Source organism: Helianthus annuus, chromosome 2, assembly GCF_002127325.2.
Source record: "Helianthus annuus cultivar XRQ/B chromosome 2, HanXRQr2.0-SUNRISE, whole genome shotgun sequence".
NCBI classification, from domain to species: domain Eukaryota; kingdom Viridiplantae; phylum Streptophyta; class Magnoliopsida; order Asterales; family Asteraceae; genus Helianthus; species Helianthus annuus.
The window spans coordinates 22322454-22339974 of NC_035434.2; the positions used below are offsets into that span (position 1 = coordinate 22322454).

Here is a 17521-nt window from a genome sequence, read left to right on the forward strand (position 1 = left end):
ATCACCCAGGATGCTAAGGTCTCTGCTGCGATAACATGTATAAGATCAGCTGCAGATGGCTGCGGAGGCTCAGGATCCTGCCTTTGACAAAGCACATGGGACGTGGAGGTTGGAAGGCAAGGCTGGCAGAGTGGAGGATGAGAAGCTGAGGATATCTCCAATGCTGGAGGGGCGGTGATGCTGACAAGGATCAGGGTGGAGAAGCTGGTGGTGATGGAGCAGCAAAGGTGTGAGCTGCTGGATTGGGCGATGATGGGATATTTCGAGACTAGGCCGGAGCCCAATTTTTTTGAGTTTGGGTAGTGTTTGAAACAATTATGGTTTGTAATTCTTTGAACAATAGTTTTTAGGGTTAAGGATCCTGGATCCTTTGAACAATAGGTAGGATCGCAAAAGGTGGAGGGATCCTCTGTTTGGGGGATGAAGCCTTTGTGATCCTGCCACCTTTAAATTTCCTGCACCTGCTAAGACCGCATAGACAATGGACACCCTTTGCCAACCCATGTGGACGGGCCACGTTTTGCTGGTAGAAAATGTGGGTTGGCCAATTTTGACAACTTTTTGAAAGGGTTTAAGATCCTTTTGTTAATAATATAACTCTAATCTTTCTGGCTTATCTCGTGTTGTTATCCTTTATTTATCTTCTTATTTCCCAGTTTTTTAGAAACATATTTGTTAGAGTAACAAGAGTTGAGCAAACCATGTTTAATAAATTTAGGATATGATCCTAGATCAAATATCTATCAATTAAATATTTCAAGGATCATAGTTTTAGTTGTCAAAGTGTAGGGGTTGGTTAGTATAATCAAAATAGTCAAGGATCATACCTGAGGACCAAGTTAGGATCCTAACCTTTAATCAAGATAACCATAAGTGAAATTTTAATGGATGATGAGGATCAAGGATCCTTATTTGTTAATCTTCGAGAACCTGAAAAATGGAACATATCTTGGGACTAAGCCAATGTAAAAGATAAAATAGTAGCTGGGGACATGCCCAAAGGATAACTGGGGATGATCCCAAAAGGATCACTGGGACAAGCCCAAAGGATAACTGGGGACAAGCCCGAAGGATAACTGGGGACAAGCCCAAAGGATAATTGGGGATAAGCCCAAAGGATAACTGGGGACAAGCCCAAAGGATCGTATGTAAACTGGAGTATGGCCCTTACTGGCGACTATCCAAACTTAGTGACATGAAAATGTCAAAAACTTAGCTAACGTGAAAACGTTAGAAACCTTATGAACGGATGTATGGTACGTCTACCATTATACGTAGGATCCTGGGTATAGCCAGTACGATGAGGTTGTCAGCCCCGGAAGTGGGTACTGGTCCCAAAGACGTGAACTATATCAGGATCATCGTGCGCTGCTGGCGGAAACTGGGGATAATCCCAAGGATAACTGGGGTTAGACCCAAGGATCTGCGTTGCTTTTTGAAGATCTTTGACGATATGCTGTAGATACCTGAACTATCATAACTCAAATGGTTCGTGAGAAGAGGATGAAGGATACAGGATCCTTATCCTTGGTAAAAAGTAAGGAAATGTAATAGTTTTAAGATAAGGACATTACCAGAGTAAGGATCACTGACATCACCGGGATCCTTTGAGGATACTTCAATATAAGGATCATATGCTTGAAGGATCACGTTCACATAAAGTATCTCTTTAAGTGAACAGCATTCCAGGCTCTTGGTAATAAGTTTCCTTCCATGGTTAGCAATCTGTATGCCCCCTTTCCTGCTTCAGCTTCAATTAAGTAAGGGCCTTCCCATTTTGGTGCTAACTTCCCGTCAGCAGGATTAATAGTGTTTTGGAATGTTTTTCTCAACACCATATCTCCGACTTGGAACTTCCTTATCCTAACATTTTTGTTGTAAGCACCAGCCATTCTTTGTTGGTAGCTTGCCATCCTTATCCTAGCCAGATCCCTGATTTCCTCAATAGTATCCAAATCCTGAGCCAGGATTGTAGCATTTTCTTTAGGATCACGAGCACTTGTTCTAGCAGTTGGGATCACCATCTCTGTTGGGATCACTGCTTCTGCCCCAAATACCAAAGAAAAAGGTGTTTGACCAGTGGCATTCTTGGGAGTTGTTCTATCAGCCCATAGCACATAAGGTAACTCCTCTGCCCACTTTCCCTTCTTGGATCCTAGCTTCTTCTTCAGATTGTTGATGATGATCTTGTTGGATGATTCTGCTTGGCCATTGGCTTGCGGATGAACTGGTGTTGAAGTTATCATCTTAATTCCCCAACTGTCACAAAAGTTAGAGGCTCTGCTTCCAATGAATTGGGAACCATTATCACATACAATTTCAGAGGGGATACCAAATCTAGTTATAATGTTTCTTTTGATAAAGGATATAACTTCTTTTTCTCTGACTTGAGCAAAAGCTTCAGCTTCTATCCACTTAGAGAAGTAGTCAGTCATGGCAAGCATAAATACTTTTCCACCAGGTGCTTTAGGGAGTTTGCCAACTATATCCATTCCCCATCTCATGAATGGCCAAGAGGATGGTATGGGATGTAGCAATTCAGCTGGTTGATGAAGGATATTGCTGTGTCTTTGACAAGGATCACATTTCCTAGCATATTCTACAGCATCCCTTTTCATGGTTGGCTAGTAGTATCCTGTTCTAAGGATCCTTGAGAACAATGCCCTGCCCCCAGTGTGGTTTCCACAATCTCCTTCATGGAAGTCTCTCAACACTTCTTCAATTTCAGGATCCTCAATACATCTTAAATATGGTCCTGCAAGGGATCGTTTATATAGCACATTATTTAAGATTGTAAATTGAGATACCTTAATCCTGAAAGCTCTAGGATTTTCTCCCATCGGAATCTCTCCGTGTTGCAAGTATTTCATGATTGGTGAGACCCATGATCCTGCATAAGATTGAGCTTCTTCACTAGGGATTATTGCATTATCCTCTTCTATTTCCATGGCCACTTGATTTTCAATAGCAGGAGCCAGGATATGGATGATAGGGATACTTATGTCTTCTGGAATTTTTAATGATGATCCTAAGTTGGCCAATGCATCAGCTTCCGTGTTATCCTCCCTTGGTACCTGTGTTAAGCTGAAAGAAACAAAAGAGAGTGCCAATTCTTTGACTATCTCTAAATATTTGGTTAGTTTTTCACCTTTAACAACATAGGATCCATTAAAGTGATTGGTGATCAATAATGAGTCTACATATACTTTAAGATATTTCACCCCCATATCCTTAGCAATTTGCAAGCCAGCAATTAAGGCTTCATATTCAGCCTCATTGTTAGTTGCTTGGAACTCACAGGCTATGGAGTGGGGTATTATGTCCCCCTGTGGCGATTTTAGTAGTATCCCGAGCCCTGTGCCCTTGACATTTGAGGATCCATCAGTGTGTAGTATCCAGGGATCCTTGGTCTCATCCAGCTGCTGGACTTCCAATTCTGCTTCTTTTTGTAGATCACTACTGAAATCAGCCACAAAATCAGCTAATGCTTGGGATTTAATGGCTGTTCTTGGCTCATATCTTATATCATGGGCACTAAGCTTTACTGCCCATTTAGCCATTCTTCCTGACATCTCTGGTTTCCTGAGGACATTCTTAATTGGAAAGTTAGTTTTAACAACAATAGTATGGGTTTCAAAATAATGCCTTAACTTAGTTGATGCCATGATTAATGCAAGAATAAGTTTTTCGAGGTGTGAGTACCTGGATTCAGCATCAAGTAAACTCTTACTTACATAGTAGATAGGATATTGTGTACCTTCATGATCCTTAACAAGGACAGCGCTTACAGCGGTTGAGGATACCGCCAAATATAAGGATAACACATCTCCTTTTTCGGGCTTTGATAATGCTGGTGCTGAGGACATATATTCTTTAAGGGCTTGTAAAGCATTCTCATGTTTCTCAGTCCATTCAAACTTCTTGTTCTTCCTTAGGATATCGTAAAATTCTTTACACTTTTCTGAGGATTTTGATATGAACCTGTTCAGAGCTGCTATCCTGCCTGTTAGCCTTTGCACATCCTTAGCATTGGCAGGGGACTTGATGTTTACTAGTGCTTTAATTTGCTCCGGACTTGCCTCAATGCCCCTCTGAGTTACCATATATCCTAGGAATTTACCTGCCTTAACACCAAGGTGGCACTTTGAAGGATTAAGCTTCATGTTATAATTATCAAGGATATCAAATGCTTCCTCCAAATCCCTTAGGTGATCCTCAGCTTTCTTTGATTTGACTACCATATCATCTATGTATACTTCCATAGTTTGTCCAATTTGATCTTTGAACATCATATTCACCAGCCTTTGATATGTTGCACCTGCATTTCTTAATCCAAAAGGCATGGCAATATAACAATACAAACCTATTGGGGTCATAAAGGCTGTATCCTCTTGGTCAGATGGTTCCATCTGAATTTGTTGGAATCCAGATGATGCATCCATAAAGGTCAACAGTTCGTGCCCCGCTGTTGCATCCACCATGGAGTCAATGTGGGGTAATGGAAAGGATCCTTGGGACATGCCTTATTCAGATCAGTGAAATCGACACATACCCTCCACTTTCCGTTTTTCTTTTGGACAACGACCACATTGGCTAACCATTTTGGATACTTTACATCTCTGATCATACCTGCTCGAAGTAGTCTCTCTACTTCTTCTTGGATAATGGCATTCCTTTCTGGTGCAAACTTCCTCCTTTTTTGATGGATTGGTTTGATAGACCTGTCAATGCCAAGTTTGTGAGTAATAATGTCCTTAGATATACCTGTCATATCTTCATGTTTCCAAGCAAAGGTAGATTTTCTTCTTTTGAGGAAGGATATTAGGTCTTCTTTCATCTTGCCAAGGATCCCTGATCCGATATAGATTTTTGATTCAGGATCACTAGGATCCAAGAGGATTTCGTCCACATCTTGTTCCCTTGCCTCCAAGACATTCCTCGGAGGATACTGTAATTGCTATTGCTCCCTTGGCTTCGAGGTTGGCTTCATGGATGAGGTATAACAATCCTTAGCCTCCTGCTGATCACTGTCGATCTTGATTATTCCCCATGGGCTAGGGAGCTTCACACATTGATGGTAGGTGGATGGGACTGCTTTCATATCATGTATCCAGGGCCTGCCAAGGATAACATTGCAACAAGATAAACAGTCAATAACACAAAATTTTTGATAATTATGTAATCCTTCCACGTAGATTGGGAGTTTGATGTCCCCCAGAGTTTTCTTCGTTTCTCCACTGAATCCTACAAGCACGGAGGATCTTGGTGTGATGTCTGATTCTGGAATACCCATTTTCTTTAGAACATCAAGCTGGATAATGTTCACTGAGCTTCCTCCATCGATAAGGATCCTGCGGATAAAATGGTTAGAGATAAAGAGAGTGATAACCAAACTATCATGATGAGGATCCTGAATGTTAATGCGATCATACTCATCAAACGTTATCATCTTCCCCTCTGAGACACTTGATGTTCTAATAGGTCTTTCTCCATTATCCATTTTTGACTCCTTTGCATGCCTTTTGGCCGCCGAGAAGGATGTACCACAGATGTCTGATCCTCCGGAAATAAAGTTGATCACTTGTGCATTTGCCGGAGGTGCTGGAGCCTTTTCAGGGATCCTTTCAGGATCCTGAGTCCTTTGCTTTTTTCTTCCCAACAATTCTTTTAAGTGCCCCTTGCTTAACAGATATCCAATTTCTTTTCTTAAAGCTATGCATTCTTCAGTTAGGTGCCCGAAATCCTCATGGTATGCACACCATTTTGACTTGTCTTTAGTCCCGGATGGTTTATCATTCTTCCTGGGCCACCTAGCTTTTTCACCTAGATTCTGCATTGCAAGGATTAGTTCATGATTATCAACGGAAAAACAATATTCTGAGATTGGAGGATAATCTTCATCATCCTCTTCTTGGTCAATAGCATGCACATTCTGGTTCTCATTTCTATGGTAGGATTTGAATTTGTTGTTCTTGAAGGAGGATCCTTGCTTCTCCTGTTTTGAGGATCCTACTTGTCTCTCCTGGATCCTCTTGTCATCCTCTAGCCGGATGAACCTGAGTGCCCGAGTTCTTACTTCATCTAGATTCCTGCATGGTGTCATAACAAGATCATCATAGAATAATGAATCCTTAAGCAGTCCCATTTTGAAGGCTTCAACAGCCGTAGCCATATCCAAGTTGGGAATGTCCAAGGATTCTTTACTAAATTTAGTTATTTAATCCCTTAACGATTCATTATGATTTTGAGTTATCCTGTACAAATCACTAGTTAATCTTTCAAATTTTCTACTACAAGAGAATTGGTTATTGAATAAATTAACTAAATTAGCAAATGAAGTAATAGAGTAAGGGGGAAGACTTAGCAGCCATTTAAGAGCTGATCCAGTAAGAGTGGATCCAAATCCTTTACATAGGCATGCTTCCTTCAACTTTTCTGGGATAGGATTGATCTCCATCCTCTCCCTGTATTGTGCTATGTGCTCGTCTGGATCCGTTGTACCATCATACAGCTTCATAGTAGGGATATGGAACCTTTTGGGTACCTCTGCATCACAAATTGGTGGTCCAAAGCCAGATACCTTGTGGCTTCCATCTGCAATCTCTGGGATAGGCTTGACTACCCCTGGAACACTTGAGATCATATCTTTTAGCTTCTGCAATTCCCTGGCCATAGCATGATTGACACCTGTATCCTGCATGAACCCATGGTTAGTGGTAAGATAATTATTTAAAGTGTTACCTCCCATTGAGTTCAAGTTAGTGAATCCATATTGCTGGGATTCGGGGATAACGGAGGGACCAGTGGAAGCAATGGTCTGCATTGGAATGAAGTCCCCTTGATGGACATCTAGAGTTCCTGTTTGCAAACTTTTTAGGGATCCTGGCATCTGGAAGGATCCTGGTATTTGGAAGGATCCTGGTATCTGGGATGATCCTGGAACGAAGGAGGATCCTTGAACCTGGGATGATCCTGGAACGAAGGAGGATCCTTGAACCTGGGATGATCCTGGAACGAAGGAGGATCCTTGACCCTGGGATGATCCTGGAATAAAGTAGGATCCTTGAAACTGTTGTGCTCCCGGATAGGCTCCCGAATTCATGAAGGATCCCATATGCTGGGGATAGGATCCTGCCGGCTGAAAGTGTGAGCTTGATGCCTGAGTCATTGCTGTCGATCTGAGGTGCAATCCTCTTGATTCTCCCATAATTTGCACGTCTGGAATTCCTGATGGCTGAGAAGTAATCATTGGAGTATCAAAGCTCAAGGATTTGGGCATCAGTGGGGAATGATCCTCTGCCGTTTTCTTTTGTCTTTTGAGATCTCCAATTTCCCTGAGGATCCTTTCATTAGTTTCATCCTGCCGCTGCAAACGATCCTTCATCTGCAAAATCAAAGTAAATACGTCACTAGTACTGGGAATATAAGAATTCATAGCAGAAGGAGATGGAGTTTTAGAATTAGTAGGAGTTTGTCTCTTCTCAGCATTCTTCTGGGATCCTGCCGGTGGAGGAGGCAGAATGTTCTGGGACGAGGTGACTGCAGACATTGCCGTGGACATGTTTTTCAATGATGAAGCCATGTAATTCTTTGAAACGATTTCGAACAAAAGGTTTTCTTATGAATGAAGCACCAATTGCCCCACGGTGGGCGCCAAACTGTTTTGGTCAAAAATCACACAAGGATAATGCAACCAAACTTTATGTAAATGGGGTATGATGCTTGGTTTGTAGAAAAAGTAAAGGATCACTTCAATGTGAAATATGCAAAGACACAATGATTTATACGAGGAAAAAGCCCTTGATCAATGTATGATCTCCGGCATAAAAAACCTCGGGTGATGGCAACTACCGATCACCAAACTTCAATATAAGAAAAATAGTTACAACTTTGGATGATAATGAGCTGAGTACAAGGATCACTATAGTTTCGAGTGTCTAAGCGTGTGAGAGTCGTGTTGTGTGTTCTTCCGAATGAGGAAGAGTGTTATATATACAAGTGTAGGTGGCCTATTTTAGGTAAAAAGACTAATAATCAGCTCATTACCCCTTTAGAAATAAAAGTAAATCTAGCCTAAATTATCGCCCTTAAATCATGCCAAGTTTCCATATCCTTCACAACGTCCATCTCCGATTAAGCACATGCCATAGTTGTGAAGACGTGTCCTTTAATTGTGATGCTAAGAGCGGATCCTGCTAGTCATTCCTGCAAAACAACATTAAATTCAACGAAAGCAACTGTTAGCATGAGGATCCTATGATGGTCCGTGATCCTGATCTTGGAGGTCTGCTGAGGATCACTATCTGCCAAAGAAACATGGATCACTGGTTAGGATCACATGTGAGGATCATGTATTGTAAAAAATCCAGCCCTAACAATAAGGATAACACATCTCCTTTTTCTGGTTTCATCAATGCTGGTGCTGAGGACATGTATTCTTTTAGGGCTTGTAAAGCATTCTCATGCTTTTCAGTCCACTCGAATTTTTTATTTTTTCTTAGGATATCATAGAATTCTTTACATCTTTCTGAGGATTTGGATATGAATCTGTTTAGAGCTGCTATCCTGCCTGTTAGCCTTTGCACATCCTTAGCGTTGGCAGGGGATTTGATATTCACTAAAGCTTTGATTTGTTCCGGGCTTGCTTCAATGCCCCTCTGGGTTACCATATATCCTAATAATTTGCCTGCTTTAACACCAAAGTGACATTTTGAAGGATTAAGCTTCATGTTATAATTATCAAGGATATCAAATGCTTCCTCCAAGTCCCTTAGGTGATCCTCAGCTTTCTTGGATTTTACAACCATATCGTCTATGTATACTTCCATAGTTTGTCCAATTTGATCTTTGAACATCATGTTTACCAGTCTTTGATATGTTGCACCTGCATTTCTTAATCCAAAAGGCATAGCAATATAACAATATAAACCGGTTGGGGTCATAAAGGCTGTATCCTCTTGGTCAGATGGCTCCATCTGAATTTGTTGGAATCCAGATGATGCATCCATAAAGGTTAACAGTTCATGCCCCGCCGTTGCATCCACCATGGAGTCAATGTGGGGTAATGGGAAAGGATCCTTGGGACATGCCTTATTCAAATCAGTGAAATCGACACATACCCTCCACTTTCCGTTTTTCTTTTGAACAACGACCACATTGGCTAGCCATTTTGGATACTTTACCTCTCTAATCATACCTGCTCGAAGTAATCTTTCTACTTCTTCCTGGATAATGGCGTTTCTTTCCGGTGCAAACTTCCTCCTTTTTTGATGGATTGGTTTGATTGACCTGTCAATGCCAAGTTTATGAGTGATAATATCCTTAGATATACCTGTCATATCCTCGTGTTTCCATGCAAAGGTAGACTTTCTTCTTTTGAGGAAGGATACTATGTCTTCTTTCATCTTGCCAAGGATCCCTGATCCGATATAGATTTTTGATTCATGATCATTAGGATCCAAAAGGATTTCGTCCACATCCTGTTCTCTCGCCTCCAAGACATTCCTTGGAGGATACTGTAATTGCTATTGCTCCCTTGGCTTCGAGGCTGGTTTCATTGACGAGGTGTAACAATCCTTAGCCTCCTGCTGATCACTGTCGATCTTGATTATTCCCCATGGGCTAGGGAGCTTCACACATTGACGGTAGGTGGATGGGACTGCCTTCATATCATGTATCCAGGGTCTGCCAGGGATAACATTACAACAAGACAAACAGTCAATAACACAAAATTTTTTATAATTATGTAATCCTTCCACATAAATTGGGAGTTTGATGTCCCTCAGGGTTTTCTTAGTCTCGCCATTGAATCCCACAAGTACGGAGGATCTTGGTGTGATATCTGATTCAGGGATACCCATCTTCTTCAGAACATCAAGCTGGATAATGTTTACTGAGCTTCCTCCGTCGATAAGGATCCTGCGGACAAAATGGTTAGAGATAAAGAGAGTGATGACTAGACTATCATGATGAGGATCCTGGATGTTAATTCTATCATCCTCATCGAAGGTTATAACTTTTCCTTCTGAGACACTTGATGTTTGAATAGGTCTTTCTCCGTTATCCATTTTAGCTTCCTTTGCATGCCTTTTAGCTGCCGAGAAGGATGTACCACATATGTCTGATCCTCCAGAAATAAAGTTGATTACTTGTGCATCTGCAGGAGGAGCTGGAGCTTTCTCAGGGATCCTCTCAGGATCCTGAGTCCTTTGTTTTTTTCTTCCCAACAACTCTTTTAGATGTCCTTTGCTTAGCAGATATCCAATTTCCTTTCTTAACGCGATGCATTCTTCGGTTAAATGCCCGAAATCCTCGTGGTATGCACACCACTACGATTTGTCTTTAGTTCCAGTTGGTTTGTCGTTTTTTCTGGGCTATCTGGCTTTTTCTCCTAGATTCTGCATTGCAAGGATTAGTTCATGATTATCAACGGAAAAACAATATTCAAAAATCGAAGGATAATCCTCATCATCCTCTTCTTGGTCAACGGCATGCACGTTCTGGTTGTCATTCCTATTGTAGGATTTGAATCTGTTGCTTTTGAAAGAGGATCCTTGCTTTTCTTGTTTTGAGGATCCTACTTGTCTTTCCTGGATCCTTTTGTCATCCTCTAGCTGGATGAACCTGAGTGCACGAGTTCTTACTTCATCTAGGTTCCTGCATGGTGTCATAACAAGATCATCATAGAACAGTGAATCCCTAAGCAATCCCATTTTGAAGGCCTCAACAGCTGTGGCCATATCCAAGTTGGGAATGTCCAAGGATTCTTTACTGAATTTGGTTATATAATCCCTTAATGATTCATTATGACCCTGAGTTACCCTATATAAATCACAAGTTAATCGTTCAAATTTTCTACTACAAGAAAATTGATTATTGAATAAATTAACTAAATTAGCAAATGAGGTAATAGAGTAGGGGGGAAGACTTAGCAGCCATTTAAGAGCTGATCCAGTAAGAGTGGATCCAAATCCTTTGCATAGGCATGCTTCCTTTAGCTTTTGTGGAATTGGCTTGATCTCCATCCTTTCCCTGTATTGTGCTATGTGTTCCTCAGGATCCGTTGTACCATCATACAGCTTCATAGTAGGGATATGGAACCTTTTGGGTATCTCAGCATCACAAATTGGTGGTGCAAAACGAGATACCTTATGGCTTCCATCTGCAATTTCCGGGATAGGTTTGACTACCCCTGGAACACTCGATATCATATCCTTTAATTTTTGTAGTTCTCTGGCCATAGCATGATTGATACCTGTATCCTGCATGAATCCATGGTTAGTGGTAAGAGAGTTATTAAAAGTGTTACCTCCCATCGGGTTCAAGTTAGGAACATTGGATGTGAATCCATATTGCTGGGATTCTGGGATGATGGATGGACCAGTGGAAGCAATGGTCTGCATTGGAATAAAATCTCCTTGATGGACATCTGGACTTCCTGTTTGCAAATTCTTCAAGGATTCTGGTATCTGAAGGGATCCTTGAACCTGGGATGATCTTGGAACGAAGGAGGATCCTTGAACCTGGGATGATCCTAGAACAAAGGAGGATCCTTGAACCTGGGATGATCCTGGAACAAAGGAGGATCCTTGAACCTGGGATGATCCTGGAACGAAGGAGGATCCTAAGCTCATGAAGGATCCCATATGCTGGGTGTAGGATCCTGCCGGTTGGAAATATGATCCTGATGCCTGAGTAATTGCTGCTGGGCCGAAATGCACTCCTCTTGATCCACCCATATGTTGAATGTCTGGGACCTCCGATGGCTGAGAAGTAATCATTGGAGTATCAAAATTCAAAGATTTGGGCATCAGTGGGGAATGATCCTCTACCGTTTTCTTTTGCCTTTTGAGATCTCCAATTTCTCTGAGGATCCTGTCATTAGTTTCGTCATGCTGCTGCATACGATCCCTCATCTGCAAAATCAAAGTAAATATATCACTAGTACTGGGAACAGAAGAAGTTAGAGCAGAAGATGATGGTTTAGAGGAGATAGGAGTTGGTCTCTTCTCAGCATTTTTCTGAGATCCAGCTGGTGGTGGAGGCAAAGGTGGAATGCCATCAGATGAATTGACTGCAGACATCGCTGTGGAAGTATTCTTCAACGATGAAGCCATGCTACACTTCCGGAATGATCACCAACAGAAAAGTTTTCTTATGAATGAAGCACCAATTGCCCCACGGTGGGCGTCAAACTGTTTTGGTCAAAAATCACACAAGGATAATGCAACCAAACTCTTATGTAAACGGGGAATGATGCTTGGTTTGTTAAACAAAGTAAAGGATCACTTTAGTGTAAAATACGCGAGTGACACAAGGATTTATATGAGGAAAAAGCCCTTGATCAATGAATGATCTCCGGCATAAAAAACCTCGGGTGATGGCAACTACCGATCACCAAGCTTCAATATAACAAACAATATTTTTACAACTTCGGATGGTAACGAGCTAAGTACAAGGATCACTATAGTATCGTGTGTCAAAGCGTGTGAGAGATGTGTCGTGTCTTCCGAATGTGGAAGAGTGCTATTTATACAAGTGTGAGTGGTCGTATTTTAGGTAAATAACCTAACTATTAGCTCGTTATCCCTTTAGGAATAGAAGTAAATCTAGCCTAAATTATCGCCCTTAAATTATGCTGAGTTTCCATATCGTCCACAACGTCCATCTTTGATTATGCATATGCCAAAGTTGTAAAGACGAGTTCCTTGTTTACGTTGCTAAGAGCGGATCCTACTCGAAATTCCTGCAAGACAACATTAAATTTAAATAGAACAATCGTTAGTATGAGGATCCCTAGGATGCTCCGTGATCCTGATCCTGGAACTCTTCTGAGGATCACTATCTGCCAAAGAAACAAGGATCACTAGTTATTTTTTTATAATATCAATCATAATGCTATACACACCTTGTCGTAGCTTAAACACATTTATTCAGATTGTGGCCCAATTTGATCAGATTCTAAAAAACGAAGAAAGATTATCATGAGATACTGTAAAACTGGGGTTTAGGATGTAAACCATAAAAATAACAAATTAATTTAGATGATTAGCCTTGCAGAAAACCCAAATCGGGAAAGTTTACCTGAATCGTTAACGAAAAAAATCAGACTCAGATTGGGTTACTCAAGCGGATATTAATCACTGGAATAAGACCGGGTATCAAACATAAGAGCACACATGAGTTGATTAATGGAACAAAATGGTGAGGAGAAGAATATACATCAGTGAATCGAATAGAGATCAATTTCCCATAGGATCCCATTTAAGATACATAGATATATAGATATAGATAAAGAACGATGCAAGATATACCTTTTCTTCAACTTCTCATAGGATCCCATTCAAGAGTTCCTTGTAGGGGAAGGAGTCTGAAAGAAGCTCATCACCTAAAATTACAAAACACAATTTGAATTAGATATGCAACTCAAGTAAAAAAACAATAGTCGAAGAAGACTCGAAGCATCCCTAAAATTACAAATAATATAGTCAAAGCATCTCATAAAAAACATCAAGATTTCAAAGCGTTCAAAATTTAAAATCAAACACAATAGTGGTTTACTTCAAAATTTAAATTTAAAATAATGATTGACTTCAAAATTTAAAATTTAAAATCTGAAAATCAAATCACTAATATCCAATCCCGTAAATCAAGCAAACTTATTAGGAAAGTCTAACTTTTCAAATTTAAATTCAATTTACAGTTTCGAAATTTAAAATCAAACACATTAATGGCAAACTTTCAAATTTAAATTTAAAATAATAATTGACTTCAAAATTGAAAATTTAAAATCAAACACAATAATGGTTTACTTCAAAATTTAAATTTAAAATAACGATTGACTTCAAAATTTAAAATTTAAAATTTAAAATTTAAAATTTAAAATCTGAAAATCAAATCACTAATATCCAATCCCGTAAATCAAGCAAACTTATTAGGAAAGTCTAACCTTGCTAAGCAAAACCATCCGACATAGAAACAAACTCATAAGAGAGGGAAAAAATATAAAACAAACAAAAGGAGGGGTTTCAAAAAACGTAAATGAATTTATTTATAGAAATACTACAAATTTTCCGGAAATTAATACAATACCAAATTTATTAGTAACTAAAAAATACAGCCAAAATTAAATGAGCATAAAGTATGAAACCAAACATTATACTGGATAAAAAATAGGAAAAAAAAAACAATAAAACTAAAATTTTTGATTAACATGTCCGACGAAGTTTAATAGTCCGGCAATGACATAAAATTTAATGTTAACCATGAAAAAATAAAAAAACAAAACAAAAGAATCATTAATACATATTAATACAATACAAAATTTATTAGTAAAAAAACAAAGATTTTCAAATTTCAAAAAATATCATAGTTTGATTTGCCAAAAAAAAAACAAAATAACTTAAAAATTATAGAGATTAGCATAAATGATGAAAACTATCATTATACCGGATCAAAAAACACCAAAAAAACGATAACATTAAACTTATCTCTTGTGTTCGAAGAAGATTCAGACTCCTGCAATTGCATAAAAATAAGGGATTATCATGAAAAAACAAAAAATAAAATAAAATAATCAGTAAGAGCATCACTCTTTCAAAGACATCAAGAATAGATCCATTAATAAGATTAGATTCGAAAAATTTAAATCATCATCAGCAACACAAAAATACAGAAAAATGATTAAAAAAGTGCAATTAAGCATTTAAAATACATAACAATCTAATCTAGTTTACATACCTGCAGAATAAGTGGAATGATCTACAAAAAAAGAAGAAGAACAAATTCTGAGAAACTTGAAAATTAATGTGATTGTCGAAAATTATGGAAACTAACACAAAATTTGGAAGCAATTAAAACTTTAATATAAGTTATCTTGATAAATTTGGAAATACGTTACAATTTAGACAACTTTTATAAGCATCCATAATTGATATAAATTTCAAAAATTCAAATTTGGAAATAATCAGTCAAAACAATTTACCTAAATAGTTAAATATTATTCAAACTTAAATTCAAAACCAATGAGGTTAATATATTCATAATATAATCAATATCTAAATGATTTTGAATAAAAAAATCAATCATAAAAAATACAGAAAAATGATTTAAAAAAAGTACGATTAAGCATTTAAAATACATAACAATCTAATCTAGTTTACATACCTGCAGAATAAGTGGAATGATCTACAAAAAAAAAAAAAGAAGAACAAATTCTGAAAAACTTGAAAATTAATGTGATTGTCGAAAATTATGGAAACTAACACAAAATTTGGAAGCAATTAAAACTTTAATATAAGTTATCTTGATAAATTTGGAAATACGTTACAATTTAGACAACTTTGATAAGTATCCATAATTTATATAAATTTCAAAAATTCAAATTTTGAAATAATCAGTCAAAACAATTTACCTAAATAGTTAAATATTATTCAAACTTAAATTCAAAACCAATGAGGTTAATATATTCATAATATAATCAATATCTAAATGATTGTGAAAAAAAAAACCAATCACAAAAAATACAGAAAAATGATTAAAAAAAGTGCGATTAAGCATTTAAAATACATAACAATCTAATCTAGTTTATATACTTGCAGAATAAGTGGAATGGTCTACAAAAAAAGAAGAAGAACAAATTCTGAGAAACTTGAAAATTAATGTGATTGTCGAAAATTATGGAAACTAACACAAAATTTGGAAGCAATTAAAACTTTAATATAAGTTATCTTGATAAGTTTAGAAATACGTTACAATTTAGACAACTTTGATAAGTATCCATAATTGATATAAATTTCAAAATTTCAAATTTTGAAATAATCAGTCAAAACAATTTACCTAAATAGTTAAATATTATTGAAACTTAAATTCAAAATCAATAAGGTTAATATATTCATATATAATCAACTAGGTTATAACCCGTGGTACCCACGGGTCGCTCTATCTTTAAGGACAAATAAGAAAAGTAATAGAAAAGTAATAACAATATAAGAAAATTCAAAAGATCATAATTATTCTTAAAGCTGAAACAACTTATTAATACTAAATAGGTGAGACAACGGTCTCTTCAAACGATGCTACATTGTATATTCCCTGAAATTTCTCTGCGTCTCGTAAGTATTGAGAGTCCTTCATTCCAATTTGTATATCGATAATACCACCCCGGTCGATGTTAACAGTCCAAGTGTCACCTTTGTTCTCAGCTAATTTGTTACGCCATGAATCAACTGAATAAAATAACTTTCCGCTTCTAAACGACGACACTTCTGACCAAATTTCATCTTGAAATTTATATAGCTTCACGATTGTTTTAGGGGTCTCTACAACAATAAACATATGAAGTGTGTTGCGGATGTTGAGAAAACTCCTCTGGCGACCAAAAAGATTAGTAGATTGGGGTATCGAAACCTTATAAAAAGTTTCAGATTCGACATCAAAAGCAATGGTATAACTTTTAGCAGGCGTCCAATAGTGTGGAGATGGAAAATATAAAACATTATTGCATAAAGTTCCGGAAGACCACCAATATAAAGTTGAAGCGTAATCCGCTCCTTTCAAGAAAGTTAAAGTTTTCCATTCACATATGTTCCGAGAATACACACGCGGTATAACATCATCCGTACGACGTTGGAGAAGTAATATTTTTAGATCGTTAGATGAATCCATATAAATCCCAACTGCATCTTCCCTTAAATCAAAAAAATTTTTAGGTTTCTTATCACACAAATTCGAAAATTGGTTAGTTGTTGGATTCCAAAGAATCAATTCGTTCGGACGCCACTGAATGCACATCAGTAAAATACCATACTGAGAAGCAAGAATGATTAGATTGGAAAGATGTGTGTCAAAGGGGAAGGAAATACTCTTCCCTGAAGAAATGTCTAACTTTCCTCCAATCAAGTTATGAATATCAATTGATGAGTTGGTAAACATGATAACCTTACGATAAGGGTTATTAGCCATACGGCGATAGTGTATAATCGCAAACAAATGTGACGACAGTTCATAACGCCATTGTTTAGAAACCATTCTTAATCGAGCAACATACTTTGTTGGTAGCCTTGATAGGATTTCGTTAGCAAACATTTCAAATTCAAGACGTTGCATCCTACAAAAAAAATCATAAAAAACTTTTGATGAGAATTATGTAATGCAATTTTGGAAGTAAGCAACAAAGTTGGATGAATCATGTACAAAACATATAATAATCCAAAATTGAATCGTATGAAGATCAATGGCAACTTAATCATCAAAACCTAAATAAACATGAAAACAAAGCACAAATTCAGAGTTAGTGTAAAGTACCTGTTATCTAAACACAAATAATCTAACCAATGTCGCTCTTCTTTATTTATAATTGCAATGTGAGGTAAAGCTCTATAATGTTAATAAGGATATTCTATTTTAAGAATGTATATAATTCCGGATATAATGCATTAAAATTTAAAATGAATGAAAATATTGTCTACAAAATTAGATTGAATTAAAAATATAAATATGTTAAATAGTTAGATTGAATAAA

General features: G+C 37.6%; 1 protein-coding gene across 1 annotated transcript; it reads right to left on the minus strand.

Annotated features, from left to right (window-relative positions):
- Positions 1–16041: 16041 nt before the first annotated feature.
- Positions 16042–17106, minus strand: LOC110926911 (putative F-box protein At3g23260). The gene has a single exon (XM_022170538.1). The coding sequence runs from the start codon at positions 17104–17106 to the stop codon at positions 16042–16044; it is 1065 nt and encodes a 354-aa protein (XP_022026230.1).
- Positions 17107–17521: the final 415 nt, after the last annotated feature.